Source organism: Cavia porcellus, unplaced genomic scaffold (genome assembly GCF_034190915.1).
Source record: "Cavia porcellus strain 051 isolate PalLab524CR breed Dunkin Hartley unplaced genomic scaffold, mCavPor4.1 scaffold_22, whole genome shotgun sequence".
NCBI classification, from domain to species: Eukaryota; Metazoa; Chordata; class Mammalia; order Rodentia; family Caviidae; genus Cavia; species Cavia porcellus.
In genome coordinates this window covers 10,195,569-10,217,709 of record NW_026947505.1, presented here as the reverse complement: position 1 = coordinate 10,217,709, position 22,141 = coordinate 10,195,569, and the positions used below count along the sequence as shown (strand labels likewise).

The following is a 22,141-nucleotide window of genomic DNA, read 5'->3' as shown; positions in this document are numbered from 1 at the left end:
TGGTTACATTAATAACTTACTGGTTTTATTTGGGATCCTTTTAGTGAAGGTGGCATTTTGTTAGAGCAACCTTCTCTAACTCTCTTTTCTGTTAACACTGTATTTTTCCCTATAAAATTTTACAGACACACTTTTTTTTCCTCCTTAGAGTTGGCTGTTTTACTAGCTAATAAGACTGTATGAGTAGTAAATCTTTCAGGTAAAACGGCCAGCAGCTCCTAAATTGATATGATCGTTATAAAGCTGAAATTTCTGAAGACAGCCTGTGCACAGGCTCACGGGGCGGGCTGCTGGGGCGTTTCCCTCTGCCTCTGGAAGAGCTCTGGTGGGCGGCGTTTCTCTTGTTTTATGTTCCCCCAAACATACTTACTTCTCTGTGTATCCCAGATGTAGCTGTTCAGAACTTCCCCCAGAAGGTACAGAAAGTTCATTAAGATGGTTGTCGACCCAAAGAAGATGATTCTGGCTCCGGGGCCGATGTGTTCCAGGAAAGGGTACACCCACATGCCGGTGACATGATGCACCCAGCACACCCTGCCACAGGATTGCAAAGGAGACAGCGAGGAGTTACTCTTGTGGCAGATGTCAGAGCTGCGAGGTTACAAGTGCACATCCTCACCCACCCTTCTTCACCAGCTGCCAGTCACAACTTCTGATACTCAGGAGCTACCGAAAGTTGGATGTTTTCGCTTTTTGTTCTGAAATGATTTTAGACTCACTGAAGAGGTGCAAATAGAGGACAGAGAGCTCCTCTCTGTCCCACACTCAGCCTGCTAACCTCTTGTTAACAAAATACTGGGACATTTACAACAACTAAGCAATTACAACTAAAGTATAGAGCTTATTTAGAATTCCTCAGTTTTTCCATGAATGTCCATTCTCTGTTCCAAGATCCACTCAAGGGTCGCCCATCACATCGAGGGACACGTTTACTCTGTCTTTACTCTGATTCCTTGGACTCTCCTTGTCTTTTATAACATTTCAAGGGTTTTTGTCAGATATTTGACGTTGCTGGGTTATTTCATACTGTTATACAATCTTTTCAATCTCTTCTTTACATTGTGAAACCATGCAACATTCAGCAATCACACTGTAATAAAACCTAGGTATGCACCAGGTATCTTGCCAACCACCTTCCAACCAGACACGAATATGCATTGTACAGATGGCACAACCATCCTATGACCTAGCAGACACCAACATTCCTATCCTCTGATTGCCAGGTCCTACACTTATTTCACTTTTTACATTTACACACTTACATGTAATCATGCTATTTGTGTTCTGAAGATATTCTGTCTCAGAAGCGTATCAATTGCTACCACCTTCAAGAATTAGAATAGTTGTTGCATTGGCTCAGTCCTGACATGACCACGAATAGCTCTTTTCCAAAATATTCTAGGGTTTATTTCTTTGCTGTATGTCAATGTTGAAGTTATTTTACAAGTAACTGTACTCCATTGGTAATAAAGATTACCTTTTATACTTAGGTGTTTTGGAGGTCATTGTTCATATTTTCCACGGTTTTACTCTTTAGCAGTGTGCCTTCATCTCTATTAGCTATATACATACTTCGTGTTGAGGCAGGAATTCTAAAATCTTTACTTTAGAGCTTGAATTATGGATGAAGGTGACCTCATTCTCATGGAGGTGAAAATTTATTCTGGGTACTGTGCAACAACTGTACTTTTTAATATAGAAAGAATATACACACAGCTAACATCATATAGAAACAAATACATAGACACACACAAACATATAGTACATGTGAATACAGTGTACCTGTAACATTAAAATTTTATGGACCGTCAATTCCACGCTTAGGTGTATATATCTAAAATTGAAAGCAATTATACACCAAGGGTGACCAAGGGTCACAGTTGAAATAAGCCAAGTGTTCATCACCAGAGGAATAAGTGAAATCATATATATAGATATATGTTACTCAGCCACAGATTAATGAATTTGACACATCTTACAACAAGGATAAAATTTGAAGTGATGCTAAGTAAAATGAACCAGATACAGTACAACTACTGCATGATTCCGCTGACAGGAGACATGGAGAATAAGCAAATTCAGACCCAGGAAGTACAGCAAAGGTCTCCAGGGGCTGCGAGGAGTGCAGAACGGGAGTCCATGTCAGAGATGATGAAAGGTTTTGTGTACGGAGAGTCGTGATGCTTACATCACCACATGGACATATTCAGTGACAATTGTGCAACTACAAATGGTTAAATGATGGATATTATTTGGTACATTTTATCAAAATATGCAGTTTTCATGGAGTGGAGATTAGGAGAAACCTACAAAGGCTCCTGGTTGTGGAAGGCACTAACAAAGGATGGACTGAGAAAGCCTGCTGGACAGCAGAGAAACATTCATGGAGTCAACCCAAGTCTGCCTGGGTAGCAGTCCAAACACAAAGATTTTCATCACAAAAGGAGGCCACGTTAATAAGAATAACATTTTTTGGAAACTGAAGCATTTATGAAACTCAGTGAAAATTAAATGGCTAGAATTATCCCGTGGGATTCTCACACACCATATTGTTTGTTCGTAAGTCAAACAGTTTTATCTTCCTGATTTTTTCCATTTGTCTTTTTGAGACAGGGTCTCATTGTGTAGTCCAGACCAGCCATAAACTCACTGTGTGGCTTTGGCTGGTCTCGAACTCACAGCAATCCTCCTGCTTCAGCCTCCTGACTGCTGGGATTATAGGCATTCACAGCCATGCCCAGCTTCTCCCTAATCTTACCAGATGTAAGGAGATGGTGTACATCCATCAAGTGGCTTATTAATTTCCATGGAGATAATATGTAATATCCCCCAAATTTAATACCATAATGTTATAATTAATTTCTGTAAAATCAACTTATGAAGCTATAATCTGACTCACTGTAAAACTATTTCCTCAATTAGAGATATCAGGAGCAATTCTAATTATAAATGCTAATCATATTTTTTATACCAGATCTTGGTAGTCTACTTGCTTCTCGTAGAAAAAACTTTCCTTTGCAGCTTTTAGAGTATCTCTGATGCTCTAAAAAATCTAACACATCTACTTTTTAGATGTTGTTGGCAATGTACCTCTGATGTGTATGGCATTGCCTACAATACCAAACAGACATGACCATGTTCCTTGTCCCCTCATCACCAGAGGAATACTTAGCTGCCTTCTCTATTTGCATCTGTAGCCTGGATGGCTCCTCTGAATTTTAGAATCTCACACCCAGTTGTGCACTACACATCTGCCCCTGGAGGTGCGATGGCATTTCTCAAGGAACGTGTCAGTGTTAACATCTCCCTGTAATCTGGTTCTCCCACATCCCCTGCCCTTCTCTCCCCTGGTGCTCAACGGCAAACGTCTTTCTCTGATATCTCTCCCTTCTCAAACTGATGACCACTCCATTACCCCAGTAGAAGATGGGGTTAGAAAAACTGGAGTCAAGCTGGGTATGGTGGTGCACACCTGTAATCCCAGCACTTGGGAGGCTGTGGCAGGAGACTCTGAGAATTTAAGGCCAGCGTGGGCTACAAAGTGAGTTCAAGGCCAGCCTAACATGCACAGTAGAACCCTGTCTCAGAACAAAACAAAACAAAGCAAAACAAAATGAAAGAAAAGAAAAAGAAAAAAGAAAAGACAGACTCATATTTGACTTTTCTTTTTCTCATAAGCCACATTCCAGGCCCATACTTTCTACTACTTTCCAAATATAGTCATCATTCAGTGTCCATAGGGAATCAGATCTAATACCCTGCAGATACCAAAATCCACGGATGCAAACATTTCAGATAACATGGTGCAGTATTTACATCTTACCTCTGCACATCTCCTGCATACTTTAAATCACAGATAAATTACTTGGCTACCTCAAGCAACACAAACGCTGAGTGAGTAGTTCTTACAACTCACTGTTTAGGGAATGACAACAGAAAAGTGTGTGCACATTCAGCATAGACAGAATTGCTTTTCTGAATATTTTGGATCCACCGGCAGCTGAATCTTTGGGTGAGGGGCGCCAGCTGCCTATCCGACACACCTGCTTCCCACCTCACTGCCACTTGAGTGCAAGTCAGTGTCGCTGCTCATAGAACCTCCCGCCTCGTGGCTTTGACCTCACAGGTGTCCCTCTCTAAGTGTCTGCACTGCAGCAGCTGCATGGATCCGGATGCAGTGCACGCCAGGCCATGCGACTGTTTTCTCGCTTGTTCTAAAATCCCGTGTCCCTGGGAAGCTAAGGCCTGGCTGAGCTTCCCCAGCGCCTTCCTCACTTCGTCTTCCACTCTTTTCCCTCTTGCTCACTTCTTTCCAGCCATCCTGCCCGCCTGCTGTTCCTGCGCACACCAAGTGCTTTTATCTCCGGGTCCTGGTTTGGTTCTCCTCCTACTCCTCCCTGCTCCCAACATCCCAGCGCTGCCTGCATCCTTTAGGTTTGTACTCAAATGTCATTTTCTCAGTGACATTGCCCATGGTTGCCGTGCCTAAACCCCGCAATTCCCATCCTGAAACTCTCTGTTCTCCATCTCTTTTCCTCCTACCCATTTATTGGTGACTCCAAGGAAGGAGCACTTTTTCCATCATGCTGACCTCGGCATCCTGCAGCCATTGAGGCTGGCATACGGTGTGCATGCAAAAATGACTTCATGAATTAATAATGGAATAAGACAATGCCACTTACACCTGTTTATCGAGCTCCTACTATGTAGCAGGAACTTTGCCAATAATTTAAGAAAATCTCAAAACACAATGCCCTTTGTCATTCTATTTAAATCTAGAGTTGACTGATCTTTTCTGCAAAGAACCAGTTAGTAAGTAACTCAGCTTTGTGGGCTGCCCCATGGACTCTAGCACTGAGGTGCAAACACAGTCACAGATAATATGTAAGCAAGTGAAGGCTCTCCAACAAAACATTTTTTTGAGGGGTACCAGGGATTGAACTCATGACCATGCACTTGCTAGGCAGGCGCTTACACCACTGAGCTAAATCCCTGGCCCTTGGAACTTTTTTTTTTTTCAGAACAATGCAATCTGAATTTCATGTAATTTTCATGTCACGCAGTGCTTATCTTCTTTTGATTTTTTTCAGCCACTTCAAATGTCAAAGGATCCTTAGCTTGTCACACACCCACATGCATGCACACATGTGCACACACACAGGGCCCACACATAGAGGCCTGGATTTGACTGATAGGCTGTCGTTTCCTACGAGCTAGTTAAGTCTTTTTTTAATTTTGTAAAACTCTTTGTGAACATTATGTCATCTAGTCTTTTTTCTATGATTATTAGTGTTTATTTACTGCACACAATGACTGCATTCATCATGAGGAGGTGGTACATGTGCATTACACATCCTCACTGTTTTCACATCTCTCTTCCCTTCCCTCTCTAATTCTTCTTCCCATTTGCAGGGGATCCACCTTCTGTATTGTGACATCTATCTTTTATTTTGCTCTTTAAGTTATTTAAACTTTAGGTTTCTCATATAAGAGAAACCATGTGATATTTGTGCTTGTGTCTGATTTATTTCACTTGATTTTATGGTTTTGAGGTGCACCCTTTTTTCTACAAATGATTCGAAATTATCTTTTTTTATGGCTGAGTAGTAATTCAGCACGAATATACCATTTTATTTATCCATTTGGCTGTTGATAAACTTATAAGTTAATTCCAAGTTTTAGCTATCGTGAGTTGCACTGCTATCAACACGGGCATGCATGTATCACTGTAATTTGATATCTTTAACTCTTTTGAGAAGATCTCTAGAGGGGAAATACCTTGGTCAAAGGGAATTTCTACTTTTGTTTTTTTTCTTCTTCTCTTCTTCTTCTCCTCCTCCTTCTCCTTCTCCTTCTTCTTCTTCCTCCTCTCTCTCTCTCTCTCTCTCTCTCTCTCTCTCTCTCTCTCTCTCCCTCCCTCCCTCCCTCTCCTTTTGGAGACAGGGTTTCATTATGTGGTTCAGGATGGCCTTAAATTCACTTTGTAACTCAGTCTGGCCTTGAACTTTCAGCGATCCTCCTACCTCAGCCTTCAAGTGCTGGATTATAGGCATGCACCACCATGCCAGTTTCTTTATGGCTTTTTGAGGAATCTCCATACTGATTTTTACAGCCATCTGGTCCTAGATATATAATGCCATCTTAATTTACACTGGTGTAGACATCAGAGGTCACAGACAAGATGACAAGACTGCCAATGCAGAATTTGCAGGTCTGTATAATCTGCCAGGCATTCTGAGTGTGATGTTTTAATAGGATTCATGAACTTGTTCTTTGCTTTATATAAATCCCCCAAAAGGTGTAATTATCCTTACTTCACAGGTAAAAATATGAGACTATACTAAAATACCTGATTTAAAAGCCTGCAAAACTGGAAAGAAAGGCGCATTTGATTTGTCTTTGGAACTGTATGGGACTGTTTTCCTCAATGAGCTTTTAATATTGTCTCTAAAACAGAAGTGGGGCTTTTTCCCCACCTGCTTTGTAAGGTTTCCTAGATCTGGAAGGTCATCAGGCCGGTCAGCAGCAGAAACCCTGTAACTGGGGGGTTCACCTGAATTGGTGCAAATGATGCACCCACTTGTTGGAACAGGCTGTACGTTTTCATCACTTGTTTCCCTGATATTATCAGGGTTCAGCTCTGCAGAGATGACTCATGGCCTGCTCATCTGCGGGTGGGGAATTCTTAGTTCTTGGCTGACTTTCAATTTCTGTCTCATTTAAAAACCTTCTTGTCTTCGTGCCCAAGTAGTTATGCTGAATGTAGTGGTAATTTTAATTTTGCCTAATAACTCAACCGTGGTGTTTCTGTATATGTGTGCGTGTGTTATTACCCTAAGACTTGTGATTATCTATTGTATTAGATGTACTTTCAATTTCATTCATTTTAATGTGCAATTAAAAAATAACACTTGTCCATGCCTACCAGTTGTGTACTTTGCCCCTAGAAGTCCAGAAGTAAATGAGGCAAGAGGTAATTGAATGCAGTCTAGCAAGGGATCCAGATATCAAGGAACACTTACAAGTACAGTCAGAATCATTATGTTTTTGATAGTGCTGGGGTTTGAACCCAGGCCTCCTGCATGCTACACAAGGGCTCTACCACTGAGCTGCTTTCACAGTCTGTAGTCAGAATAAAGAAAGGCTCAGTATAAGAATACCATGGGCACACAAATCCCTCCCCCTTTGTAATTTCCACCTACCATTCGCCTTTCTTCTGTACCTTCAACTTTCCTTCAGACCACTTTTTCCACAGTTGATATACCTGGTAAACACCTTTCTTTAAAGCAGAGGCAAAATGTTTGCATCACCATCACAGATACTGCACTAATTCTCTTCTCCTCTTCAAAACCCAACTTACCCAGAAAGTGGTGCCCACTCACAGGAGTCATCGCCTTACTCGGTGCTCACTCATTCACCCCCAGCAGTCGGGCTTCTTTCTTGATACTCCATGAAAACACACGGGTGTCCTTGACACCAGTTTCTCTGTTTTCCCTCTACGACTTTGAACGTGCACTGTTCTTTGTTTTTTTCCGAACAGCAGTTGAACGCAGGACCTCGTACTTGTCAGGCAGGTGCTTGTGCTGCTGAGCTACAGCCCTGGCCCATTCTTTCCACTACTGTGGATGCTCTTCTTGTGCCCTCTTGTAAGTTCAACATTTGCTGCCCTAACACTGAACAGGAATTTCCTTAAAGCTTGGTGTCTCACCCTTCTCCTCTCATTATGCATTCTCAGCAGATAAGTTCATTCACAGCCATTGCAAAATGTCCAGTAAATACGTGAATATTTCACAACTTTATGTCCTAACCAAAATTTCTTCTCTACTCCAGTAAATGTTATCAAGTAGTCCTTAAGACATCTCGTGATGCACATCTTCTTTCCTTAGAAGGTTTATTTTTATCATTACATAATCACCACATTTATCATGAGCTGGGGCATGTATATCACATTTTTTCATCTTGTCTCTGCCTTCCCTCCCTGGTCCTTCTTACTTGCCTTCCCATTTGCAAAAGCTTGATATCCAGTTTCCCATTTTTCAGTTCTTTTTCCATCCCTTTCCCACTCCTTTCCCTTCCTCCTGCCTCTACCTCTTGTTCCCACTCCCACTGGAACAATGTAGCTTTTATTTTGGGTTTTATTTGTATTTTGGGTTGCTCATATAAGAAAAACCACGTAATATTTAAACTCCTGTGTCTCATTTACTTAATATTATGGTCTTAAAGTACATCCAGTTAGTCGTAAGTGACTTGAGTTTATCCTTTTTATGGCAGAGAAATCCTACATTGTGTATAAATGGCACATTTCCTTTGTCCATTGATCTACGGATGGGCATAGAACCCCTTTCTGAGATTTATCTATTATGAACTGTGCTGCTATAAACATAGATATGCACGCATCATTGTAATATAATGCCACGAACATCTTAAAGATAACCAAACTTAACAGATCGAATGCCAAAGTCATGCTCTTTCTCTCCAAGTCTTGGACACTCCTTATCTCTTCAAATGGCACTGCTGTCCATTCAGTTTTGTAATTCAAACACCTGCAAGTCATCTTTGACACCTCCCTCTATTTTATCACATACAAACTGTTATCCTGCCTGATGAAGGATACATCAGACTTCTATCCAATACACTGATTTTTTTCCTCCCAGTTCTGTCATCAGGACTTTAATTTACATTACAATCATGTCCAGACAACCCTAATAGTTTCTAATGTGCCCCAAATCTATCTCTCCCCCTTAAAGTTCATCCTCACAGCTGCACCACGATCTTTCCAAATCAGCGATTGGACACATTGTATCCCGGTTTGAAACATGTCAGAGCTCAGAGCAGGGCACTGTCTGCTTCCTTGTTACAGACAATGAAGGCTCACGTGCCCTTTATCCCGGGGCTTCTACCTGGCTCCACCGTCCTGTCTCACATGTGCACTTTTGTTACGCTGCGTTTCATTTGGATCCTCCATTTTGCACATCCCTCCTGCTATGCAGCTTTTCAGATGCTCCTCTTTCTGCTTACACTGCTGGCGATCCACCTCTTACACTAGTGAAGGTATATTTATCTTTCCATCTCTGCTCTCCTCTCACAAGCGACCTGTCATCAGTTATTCAAGAATGTTTTCTCTGATCCCCGGATTCCGTAAAATTTGATAAACTCCTGGAGGACCATAAATCTCATTTGAAAAACAAATTTTTATTAGTGCTTAAATTTGAATGATCTCTTTTTCCTCCGCAGTACAAGTTCTGTCAGGTGACGGGTTGTGTCTGTTTTTACCTTGTGTTCTTAGCGCTTACTGAGATGCTTATCATGTGATAGTAGTATGAATGAATGAGTGAAGCAGTATCTTAGCTTAGAAAGAAAGATGTGTAAGAATTAACTGAATAAAGACAGGAGGAAATAACTTCTTGGCCAGACAGAATAGCCTGTGTAAAAACCTGAGAACAAGGGAAAACTCCAGAGGTCCAAGAAGGAAACTTTTCTTGACATCAAGGGAAAGAGGGCAGGAGGAGCAAGCAGATGCCAGGCTGTGAGAGGCTTTGTAAGCCATGTAAGAATCTTACCACATAAGCCATGAGCTCTTGTGAGGTTGACGTGACTTCCCTTCCTTTTCCGCCTGTTACCTGTACTTATCCTGGATAGAAACACCTATCTTACCACCAAGAAAATTTCATTTTTTAGGATTATTTTTTTAAAATATTACGTATTTTTTTACTAGTCACATTTAGATAAGGTGGTAGGCTGTCTGAGAACTAGTATGGACAACAGAAAATCTTTCAAACACATTAAGTAAATTTCAAGTAGATCAGATTGACCTGGAAACCAACTGTGTCAAAAATGGAGGTGGCCAGGAAATTTAGGAGATATGAAAACCAGGTGTCTTGGAAACCATAAATATAAATGGTATGCAGCGGTATGCTGCAGAAGGTCACGGGAACCATTTGTCATGTCTTTGGGAAGCTTGTAAGTGGGTTGATACCTTGGACTCAACCATGGAGGCACTATGGCATTTACACCTCGGCCAAGGGCAAATGCCACACAGCATGTGACTCTTCCCTTGTCCCAGAAAGTACTGCAGAAACATCTGCCAGTAACTGCATCTTAAAAAAAGAAAACAGAAAGGAAAATATTAGAGGGCCTTGTATGTAATGATAAGATTATTTTGTAAAACTCCTGTTTCAGTTCTGGGGAAATGTGAGCGCACTCCACAGCACTCCACATTCCCATGCTGGCTGGGTCATGACATGAAAGATGTTTCTTTAATTCATAGTAAAAAAAAAAATTGACAGGCACTGATTTGGGGAATCGAGTTTAGAGAACTTGGTGATTGATCGGACCTGAGCACAAGGAAGCTGTGGTGAGTAAGGATTAATCACAGATTGCTGGCCCGATGAGCGATGAGCGGGCGGGGAGTGCTCCTGTTCCTGAGACAGGGCTGGCGCGGGATGACGAGTTCCGCCCGGACACGCAGAGCTGGAGGTGTCTGCCCGTGTCCAGATGGGACGTCCTGCAGCAGTTACTTACACGGAGCTAGCTAGGAGAAAGGCCTGATGTGGCCACCGGTGGAGGCGATGAGAGTGAGGACAGCGGGCCGAGGGGTCCTGACAAAGCTTAAGCGTCACGAGGCAGGGCAAGGGAAATGCGCCTGGAAGGGGGCCAAGGAATGTGGGCTAGTGACAGGGAAGCAAGACAGAAACATCTGGGGCTTTTGGAGCCGGGGACACAGGGCTCAAAGATAAAGGAGACTGCATCTGTTAGCTTGAAACTTTCAGAACTAAGAGTTGTTGCGAAACTGGCTTTCCAGCTATAAAGTGGATGCAAAGATAATTTTTTTTTTCGTTTTTTTTTATCGGTACCAGGGATCGAACTCACGACTGCCTGCTTGCAAGGCAGGCGCTTATGCCGCTGAGCTAAATCCCCAGCCCCCTATGCAAAGATAATTTTAAGTGGCAAGTGCATTCCTAAAACTGCCTTTGGGTGCTGACTTGATATAGAAGATAAATCGTGTTTAAAAGTTGATGGAATTCATTAGCTCTTTTCATAATGTGGCCAAATTTCATCCTATCACACACAAATCATAAATTGGGTAGACATGGGAGCGTCTGTGAAGCTGCGGTGAGGTGGGTATATCTTTCTTTTCTTGCTCTCCAACCCTTATTCAACCTATAAAGACACGAGTATCTAGTTTACCACCAAGAACCTTTCAGTTTTTAAGTTATTTTAAACAAGATAAATATTTCCCTATTATTCACATGTAGATAAAGAAATATATGGTTTGAGAGTGAGGTAATTAGCTCAAGAGACACACAGGACACAGGTGTACATGCATTAATAGCTAATAGCCAACAGCACTCCATACTCAGTAAAAGGCACTGTATTAAATACTTCTATGAGCAATTCATTGGGCAAGATACTCTATGAGTACCATTTTACAGATGAGGCCACTGAGGCTCGGCAGGTTAAGTACAGGAGGAGGTGGGATGCACACACACCTCAGCAGTTTAACTCTCAGCCTGTATACCAAGTGCCTCAAGTGCTTTGAAGGCCAGACTGTGATGGATGAGAACAGGGGCCCTGGAAAGCTTTCAGTATGCGCAGACAAATATATATATATATATATATGATTTAAGGATGAAATCACTCTAGAAAGTTTTTCTTTTTCCCATTGACTATAAAAGTAATTCATATTCATTCTAGACAATGTGTGAGATGCAGAAATGTTGCAAGATGCAAGATAAATGACTTCTGCTGAAGTTTTAACACAAGATTGAATGTCTTATAAAACTCAGGGATCAGATTTAATGACTTCCCCTCAGCAGAGGGGAAACCACTACAAGGATAAAGTAATAAACACCTCCTCAGAGCAAACGATGACTTACCTCTTAGGAAACAGTCACCTCACGTGTGCATTTAACCTACTAGAATTTACGACACTGCTTGGCTGGCATGAACTGTGCCGGGTGAGACAGTGGGTGTGTACCAGCCTCTCAGTGGGTCTCTGTGCTCCAGCCTGGTGCTTCTGAAGGGCTTCTCAAGGCTGCATTTGACTTTTGGCTCAGATGCTGAATTTATCCCTGGCAGCCTCTTTAGATCCAGCTGGCTAAATTTGGACTATTCTATCAGTATTGAATTCACACAGACTTGTTTCTGATAGATTTTTGGGAACTGAAATCCTGCTGGAGTTTTCTAGTTCATAGATTCACTCATTCCTTCAACAATCTTTTCCATCTCCCTCCTCCCTTCCTCCTTCCTTCCATCCCTCCTTCCTGGGATTGAACTCAGGGCCTCATGCAGTATGCGCTCTACTATTGAACCACACCCCAGCCATAACAAACATTCTCGAGCTTCCTCTTTATGCCCCACCGGGTGACAGCGGAAAGGATGTAAAGGTGTGGTTCTGAGGCCATGGACTGATGGGTTTGATGTGGGATGGGCAAGGTTTTAGGACCCAGGCACTAGGACAGGGCATTTGATTTCACAGAAACACAGCTTAAAAGTTCTCTTAGGTTCAATCCCCATACCACCACCACCAAAAAAAAAAGTTCTTATAAGTGAATATTTATGGTAGTTCCAGAAATTTAATGGCATCAATTCATGGGCAAATACCAAACAGGGATCTAATTTGAGCCTTAGTTGAAATAGTCCTAGCTCAGTTACAGACCTAATTCTACAAGACTACTCTTTATATACTGTGGATTTAACAGTATTTTTCTAGATAATATTTAAGGCATAATCAGAAATTAATATTCATCCAAGATGTACTGGTTTTTTCAAAGGATCCAGCCAAACAGAGGCAGTCAGGCTTGGTGGGTGTGTGTCCTGCAGGTGGTTTAATGATCTACTGTCACCATCTTTGGTTCCTACTAATTTTTGAACAAAAGGCCCCATTTTTTTCTTGCCCTGGGTCCTGCAGATCACGTCACTAGTCTCGTCTCAGTAGCAGTGCCATCTTAGTGCTGAGTCACCTTCCAGCTCTTTGATGTATTTGTTAGTGTATCTTGGCTGTTACATATCTTCTTGGGTCCTCACTTTTCCCTTTTAGTAAAGGAGTGTAAACAATACTCCCTACCTCACAGATGTAATCATCAGGTACTGCAAAGTTGTTAGCACAGTAAACCTGTGCCAAATTAAAAAAAAAAAAACAAAAGGAAATGAAACAAACAACCTGTCTACTCTTTCTCTTCATGCAGAAATACAGAGTATTTTCTTGTACTTCTCACATCGGAGAATATTTTCAAGGTTACAAAGCCCTCCACCCATCCCTGGGGAAAGAAGCAAACTGTGTGCCTCCCAGAATGAATTCCTGTAATGAGGTAATGAGGGAATGGGCTTTCTTCCTGATTCTAAATCACAAATATCAGAATGATTTATCTACAATGGCAGGCCAGTAATCGACTTCAGAATATTTTCCTCTAACACATCTCCTGGCCTGGGTATAAATGATTGTCTAAGCCGGCTGCAAGTGGTTTGTTTCCACTGAGTCCCGCTCTACAGTCTACCTGGGTTTATGGTGATGTTTTCCTGGAGAGGATTCAATTTGAATTTCCCTTAATAAAATCATTACTGTTTTCTTAAAAACTTTAACCGTTTGGAACTTCTCAAAGCACGCAGGTGCCGAACATCAAGCTGACACACTGAACACTGCAGGGAAGATGTGTTCATACGGAAGGGAGGTGGGGCCTCAGCAAGGGACCTTAGGACCCCAGCCACCATCGAGCTGGCTGCAGCTGGGAGGAGGGGTGCATTTAAACTAGAAGGGGCGGAGGAAGAACGTCCTGAACTCCACAGTGGAGAATCATGGTTTTCCATATTTTGCAAAAATTATCTTCTTTGTCTCTCTAGCATCTTTCCTGTCTCTCCACCTATCAGTTGCTTACTTTTAGACTATAAATAATGACCTGCTTACCCCTGCCATGAAATTCTAACTTCAGTCGGCCCCGTCTCTTTGTGGGACTACCAGTGTTTCTCTTGCATCGCCAACTCTCCTTGACAAGGACACATTTTTCAGACAGTGCTTGGACATCTGTGTTGTGCTAGTGTTCTGAGTCAAACTGTGGTGAAGCTTTCCCTGTCTTGTCACATCTGCCTCTAGATGTTGCTTCTCTCAGTTCAAAGCATTTATTTTTATGTTGTTATTTATCAGATATCAGCAGGACTACAAGGTCAGACATGTGAACACAGAACCCTGTGAAGCACATGTGGTCCCTGGACTTTTGATGGGGTTGCTGGTCTGACAGACGTGGTCCCTGACTTTCAGACAGGATTCCCAGGGTAATGGCCATACAGCTACAACTCCGCAGTAGCCACCTTTACTAGTCAAAGAAGTGGTAGAAAGTTGAGTTTTTATCAGAATTAAACCATCCAAAGTTTCAAAATACATATACATCTCTCTCTCTCTCTCTCTCTCTCTCTCTCTCTCTCTCTCTCTATATATATATATATATATATATATATATACTTTTGTACCAGGAATCAAACTTGGAACCTTGTGCCTGTCATGCAGGTACTTAGGCTGTTGAGCTATATCCCCAGCCCAAAATGCTCGTAGTTTTAAACAGCTGAAATTTCTTGTCCAACCAACTACAACTCTTAGTCTCCTCTGGTATACTGTCATGCTACTCAGGAAACCCCCATTCAACTCTTTTTAGATGTTTTTTAGGGTTTGTAAAAATTAGTTAATTTTATTTTAAAATTGAGGTATGGTTGATGTACAAAAAGGTGTAAATAATTAATGCATAAATGATGATTCTGAAAATCTGTATACACCTGTGAAGTTGTCACCATAAACCATGCCATAAGCAAAACATCACTTGTAGAAGTCTCTTCTTTCCTGTGTGCACGACCTATTCCCTGAACAGCTTTAAGTACATAGTACAGTGCTGATAACTGTGCACACTGTGCTCTACAGCAGATCTTCAAGATTTACTTATTGTGCATTACTGAAATGTTGTACGCTTCGAGCAACACCTCCTCCAGTCTTCTTCCTCCCATGACTTGGTCACTATCAATAGCTCTGCTTTTGTGAGTTTGACCACAATATCCTCATCCATGTCTTAGGAAATGGAGGACTTTCCTTTTTGCAAAAGGCAGAATATTCTATTGTATGTATATGGCATCTTTTATTTATCCATTCATTGGTTCATGAACATTTAGGTTGTTTCCACGTGTTTGCTAGAATGGATAGTGCTGCATTGAATGTGGGAATGCTGACACTTCTTTTGAGATTCTGACTTCCATTATTTTAGGTACATAACCAGAAGTGGGATTGCAGGACTGTATGGTCGTTCTATTTTTAATTTTTCAGGATCTGCCATGGTCTTTTCCATGGCAGCTGTACTAATTAGCAAGCCTACCAACAGTGTATGAGAATTTCCTTTTCCCCACATCCTCATCAACACTCTTCAAAATGTAAGTCAATTTTTTTTTTTTTTTTTTTTTGTACTGGGGGTTGAACTCATGACTTTGTGCTTGCCAGGCAGGTGCTAATGGCATTGAGCTAAATCGCTGGCCAATGACAGTTATTCTACGAGATGTGTTACTTCATTCAGTTTTATTTTCATTGTAGTTTAAATGCATTTGCCTGGTTACTAGCAAAGACACGCACTTTTTTATGTACCTGTTGGCCATTTGTATGTCAATATCTCTTCAAATCTTTTGCTCATTTTAAAAATTGTTTTTAATTAAATCCTTTATGAGATGTACAATATACATTTCACAGTAACTTTTTGTTTCCTTCATTGTATAAAGGTTTTTCATTCCATTTATTAAATTTTGTTTTTGTTGCATGTTTTTAGTGACAGTCATGAAATCATTGCCAAAGCCAATATCCTGTTTTCTTCTAGAAGTTTTAGAGTTACAGGGATTACATTTAAGTCTTTCATTCACTTAGGATTGATGTTTTTATATGGTGTAACAGAGATTCTTTTCCATGTGAATATCCAGCTTGCTACCACCATTCACTGAAGAGACTCACTCTTCCATTGCACATTCTTGGTTCCTTCTCAAAGATCTAGTACTGTAAATGTGTGGCATTATTTTTGGGCTTCCTGCATTATCCAGAACCAGCCCGCTGGTCCTTGAGTTTTCTTTATTGGGAGATTTTTGATTTACTGCATCTGTTGCCTTGATCATTATTGGACTATTAAAGCTTTCAATTTCTTCTTGTTTCAGTCTTGATGGATCAATATATCTGCTTTTATGTCAGTACCATACTGTTTTGATTGCTATAGTTTTGTGGTATATTTCCAACACGAGACGTGTCATACTTCTTGCTTTATTGTTGTTCAAAACTGCTTTGGCTATGTGTGCTCTTTTGTGGCTTCATATACATTTCAGGATTGTTTTTTCCTATTTCTGTAAAAAATGTTATTGAGGGCTGGGGATTTAGCTCAGCAGTGCAAGCGCCTCCCTGTTGAGCGTGATGAGGTCATGAGTTCGATCCATGGTACCAAAAAAAAAAAAGTTATTGATAGGGATTGCCTCATATCTGTAAACTATGTGTAATAGGACATTTTGACAATATTAATATTCCCTTTTCTGACCCAATATTTATTCAAGATTGTTTAATTTCTATGTATTTATGAATTTTCCATTTTCCTTATGCTGTTGATACCTAGTTTCATTCCTTTGTGATTGGAAAAGATACCTGGGATGATAAGATTTCTTTTATAACCTTAGCATGTGTTCTATACCAACTAATGTTTCATGTGTGCTTAACAAGAATGTGTACCCTGCAGTTGTTGAGTGGACAGAAACATCTCTTAGGTTCATTTGGTCTGCAATGTTGTTCAAATCTATTTACTTACTGATTTTCTCCCTGAAAGACCTATTCATTTCTGAAAACAGGGTAATGAAGTGTCCTACTATCACTGTATTGCTGTCCATATCTCTCTTCAGGCCTGACAATATTTGCTTTGCATATTTAAGTAGCTTGATGTTACATATATAATATTTAAATTGTTGTATTCTCTTACTGATTTGGTCCTGAATCTCTATTAATTTCTGTTCTCCATCAAACAGAATGATTTTTCACCAGTTCAAAATGTATTCACTATATAAGAGAAACTTGTATCCCCATGGATATTACACCCCATTAGGTCATTTATATTTAAGGTTAAAATTATGAAGAAAACCACGCAATGCCTTGTAGAAATGCCACTAATACGGAAAGTGGCTATTATGGAGGCTTTAAATATGTACTAATTGACATTTTCATTTTTCCTCACCTATTATAAGGAGAAAGAGAAGTTAAATGAAGAGATACTCTTCACTCTCTAAGTGGCACAAATGATGTTTTATAGGAATGAAGAACAGCAAGACATGAAACCTTAGTATAAACTGCTCTTTTCAATTGAATGAGAGTCCTCGTCGATTTCACTATTGACCTCAGTCCAAGACAGGCTGCAAACAAGGCCTTCGTCTGCTGCTATGAGCTCAAATTACCAATTCACAACCAAAAAGAGGCGACACCAGGATGCATTTATTTCAGACAATAAAGGTCGAGGAACAACCTGAGGTATTGAGTCATTAGGAAAGCTGAACACGCGCGTAAACTCGACAAAGATCCATTTTCATCCCTCAGTGGAATCCTTGTATTTTAAAAGGCTGAATTTTTCTTCTACATTTTAGCACTGCAGTTTTCTTAGTTCAATTGCAAACTTACCTTTGCTAAGATTTGGCACGGATCGAACTAGTCTGCTCATCATTTTACTTCTATTTATCTTATATAGCAATAATATGAGACTACTGAAGGTTAGCAATATCTAATAAGACCAAAGGGATATGAGCCCTACTTAGTGGGTAGCAGTTCAAAAGAAAACCTAAGGGCACACTGGGTGTTTTTCTACTGTGGAACCCAGGTACCAACTTCCTGACTACTGTGGTATTTCAATATTCCATTTCTTTTCATTAAGCAGTGACCTGGTGAGTATTTGGATACTGTCTACATTATAAATGTGAATAATAAAAAAAGGACTGCTACCATGGAAACTTACCTGATGGCCTTTGTGGTGAGTTCCTTGTTACTTGAATATAGCAAACTCTACACAATAAAGGACCCATCAACATTAGGTAGAAAGCTTCAATACAAGAGCACTGATTATTAAGTTTAATGAATGCCTTGGACATTGCAGTCTGAGGCAGCTTTTATTTTTGCTCAACCTCATTATTAGATAAGCACAGGGGGAACTTGCATTAAGATACCCTTTAGATTGCAAAGCAAGAGTCAATTTTAGGCCATCTCCCACTATTTGTTTCTTATAAGAAGAAACCATGCAGCTGATTTAAAGATATATTTACTTAGAAACATACTAACAGCAAACTAAGATGCTGGGTCATTCCAAGCTACATTTCAATAATTAAGCTTATTTAATTTTTATGTCAGCGATTTTTTCTACGTTGGTGCCTTCCTCAAAGGCAAATTTATTTAAATACATGTACCATGTTTTAAATGTGGCTGTACTTTCTATGTATTGATATTTTAAAGAGGCATTTATTTGGTTAAGAGTAGACAATATCTCTACTAGTTCAATAAATAACTAAAAATCTCTAATTTTCAATAATTAGTAATTTTTAAAAGTGTACATAGTCAAAAAATTGAGCCAACAAAAAAGCAAAAAACAAAACAAAAAGGTCACTGAAGGTAACGGGGAAGGCTTTTATTTAGTTTTTTTTATTTTGAGAAAGTGCATGCACCCTTTTCAATGTCAATTAAGAGCTTCTTTCTATCATTAGGTTATATTTGAACTCCTCGCTACTATCATCTTCTCTACCTGGGTGGACAGATGCTTGCTTTTCTCTGGCTTTTCTTTTCTTTTGTTTTGCTTTTCTAGAAAACACCACTGGAGAGTCCACTGTCGTGGACCCAGCAAGAACTGCTGAGTTTGTTACTTATGACTTATTTTCAACTTTGTCCAGAAAAACAATAACTAAGTGTTGACAAATGTTGTTCCAGTCCTTGTTTATTTTTAAGTGTGGAAGTTCATCTCCAAGGAACTGAAACTACTATTGTGTTGGAAAGAATTCATATTGCTCACTAGCTACACGGATGCAAGTTTTTGACAGTATACATCACTTATTCATTCATTCAAAATTTACTGAGTTTTTCCAGGCACCAACCACATCCCAGGCCTTGAGGTTAATCTGTGCATGTCATTTGTGGTGGTGCACAGCTGTGGTTTCACAGCCGTGTCATTGGAAGACTTCATGGGAGCACTAGAAAGTACTCAAGGGTTGGGAAAGGTTTCCTGGAGGAAGTGACACCTGGTCTGAGACTCAAAGACAAACTGAGAATGGCAATGAGACCAGGAAGGAAACACTCCCAGCAGAGGAAAGAAGACTACAAATCCCATAGTTGTGTTCATGGAGCTATATGTAGTTTAAAAGATCTGATACACTGATTCTGAAGAAGTTGCAGAGTTTGCTCCTGAAGCCTTCTGTATGTCATACATACCATGATTCTGCAGATTAATACTGCGGTCATCAAATTCAACTAGGCCCTTTCTGTGTTGTGAAATCTGCTTTTTTCTTAGCTTTTCTTTCTTTCTTTCTGGGTGGGATACTGGGAATCAAACTCAGGACCTCTCACTTGCCAGGTAGGTGCTGTGCTGCTGAGCCATATTGCACCTCCTCTTAGCTCTTTCTAAGCTCTGTCAAAAAGCACAAACAACCCAGATGTCCATCAACTGACGAACATATAAGCCAAATGTGGCATATCTACACAAACAAATATTTTCAGCTCTAAAAGTGAATCAAGTATTTATATCAGCTATAGCACGGATACCCCTCGAAAACACTGTGCTAAGTGAAAGACGCCAGTTGTAAAAGGGCACCCTTTGCATAAATTCCACTTGTATGAAGTATCCAGAACAGGCAAGTCCATACAGACTGAAAGTAGATTAGTCACTGCCAAGGGACAGAGGAGGAGGGAACAGGGAATGACTGCTTAAAGGGTAACAAGGATTCTTCTGAGAATAATAAAATGCTCTGGAATTAAAGCAGTGATGACTGTGCAACTTTATGAATGTTCCCCAAACCACCAGAGTCTACACTTTAAAAGGGCAAATTTTATGGTACATAAGTTAATTCTCTGTGAAAAAAATGCAAAAAGAACAAAGTTGAAAATAAGCCTTTCAGAAATAATTATCTTATCAGCCTAGAAGATACAGGTAAAATAAGTTTGCCAATATATTGCTAATTTCTGAAATTAGATTGTAGGGATTTATTAACCATTGATTTCTAAAAAGGAAGCAAACAAAGCCCTTTCCTGTCTAATCCAAAAGTCTTCCCATATTTAGATCATGCCACAAAGAAAACAGAAACCAGAAGAAAAGAACTCACTTAGTTTGCAGTTATCAAACTTTACCATTTGCTTACATCTTTTCTGAATTTCATAAATACTCTGAGTCATGCACTCTGCTGGGAGTTTAGGATACCAAAATCAACATAAGAGGCACAGTCTCTACCCCTGAACTTAACTATGTGGAAGGAAAACCAGGCATTTAAGGTGTAAATACAAATAAGTTCATGGGAAGAACAATCACAGACTTAAAACAGATTGGGGAATCAGAGAAGTTTTCTTGGAGGAAACGACGTTTAAGGTAAAATGCAAGGTGGTGAGAGTTTGTTAGGCAAAGGGGTTGGGTCAGAGACAGAGTGACAGGTGTGGGAAAAACATGTAAATACGTGGAGGGAAGAAAGAGAAGTGCATGTATACTAGTCCAGGCTCAAAAGAGACAGGACCAACAGGAGCAGGACAGAGTTTTATTCCGAGGAGCCAACCCAGTAACTTCAGGGCTGAGGAGTCCCAGCATCTGCCATCTGGAAGCTGACGGTCAGAAGGCTGGTGTGTACCTGCAGTCCAGTCCCCAAGAATGAGGGGCTGAAGGCATAAGTCCTGGTCTGGGTCTGAAGGCTGAATAACTAGAAGCTCTGATGTCCGGGGCAGGTGGAGATGGATGTCCCGGCTCAAGGAGAGAGAGCGCAAACTCACACCCGTCCACCTTTGTGTTTTATTCAGACTCTGATGGACCGTGCACACCGCAGCGGCACGGTGCTCTTCTCTGCCCACCTGCAGATTCCCTCACAGACACAGCTGCAGACGCTGTTACCCAGCTCTGTTAGCATCCTTTCATCAAGCTGCCACAGAAAATGAACACTGACAGTGTGTGGGGGGGATGGAAAGGGGGTGAGAGTGGCCGAAGGACAAAGAGAGCAGGTGGACGAGGTCGAGAGATGAAGCGGTACCAGTATCAGGGGCTAAGTCATTTGGGGCCTTGCAGGCCACTAAGGGTCTCCACAGTGGAGAAGCTCTCCAGTGCTCATGTTGCTGGATTCCTGGTTCTTCTACACCTGTGTGTAAGTAGTAACTTCTGAAACCATCAAGAAGAACCAAGACGTCACTAGTGTTTCTCCCAACAGTGGTCCAGGTATGAGCAAATCTTGGGACAACCTTCATGGTGCCTGGCTGCCCTTTGTTCTTCATTGACAAAGCAACGGGATGCTACGATAGGTCTGGGGCACAGAGACGACTGCAGGGACAATGAACCCAGAGGAAGAGAGGTACCTGCCACCCAGGATCCCTGTTACGTGATGTTCTTTTCTAATGGGCGAGATGGGGAAGCCCAGCACCCTCCTTTTACAGAGAGACTCCTGTTGCTCCTAAACAATGTCTTATTCACCTTATAAATCTCCTTGAACCTCAAGGCCACTTGAGAGCTGTTCAGCACCTCCCATGCCGACCTGTGCATGTGCTGCTATGCCTGTCACACAGTCCCTGTATGCTTCTGGTCCTATGCTGCCGGCCTTAGAGACACGGGTGATGGTGGCACCTACACAATGGAGTTATGCTTCTTCCCTGCCATCCTATTTTTAGATCCAGCTAGCTGAGACTTGAAAGAATATTTCAAAATTATGAGGAAAAATTACAGCCTTACTGTCAAAGGAGAGAAGAAAACTCTGCATGATTTCAAGCAGAAGTGGTGCCTCCCTACCCTGGATGTCAATCAAGGAACTACAGCTGCTCACTGTGCCCCTGGGGAAGAGCACTGCGCTCCCCAACACACAACTGACCACCTCTGGTGATAAAGTCACAGATCCAGGTCCGTCTCGCAGTCTTCCTCAGGAATGGGATGGGTGGCACTCCTGA

General features: G+C 41.1%; 1 protein-coding gene across 4 annotated transcripts in view; it reads right to left on the bottom strand.

Annotated features, from left to right (window-relative positions):
* Positions 1 to 22,141, bottom strand: part of Aig1 (androgen induced 1) — a 218,847-nt gene that overhangs the window by 3,821 nt on the left and 192,885 nt on the right. For all 4 annotated transcript variants that reach the window (XM_063233405.1, XM_063233403.1, XM_063233402.1 and 1 more), the window contains one exon: positions 371 to 534. In XM_063233405.1, coding sequence (XP_063089475.1) covers positions 371 to 534 — 164 coding nt within the window. The remainder of the gene's footprint in view (positions 1 to 370; positions 535 to 22,141) is intronic.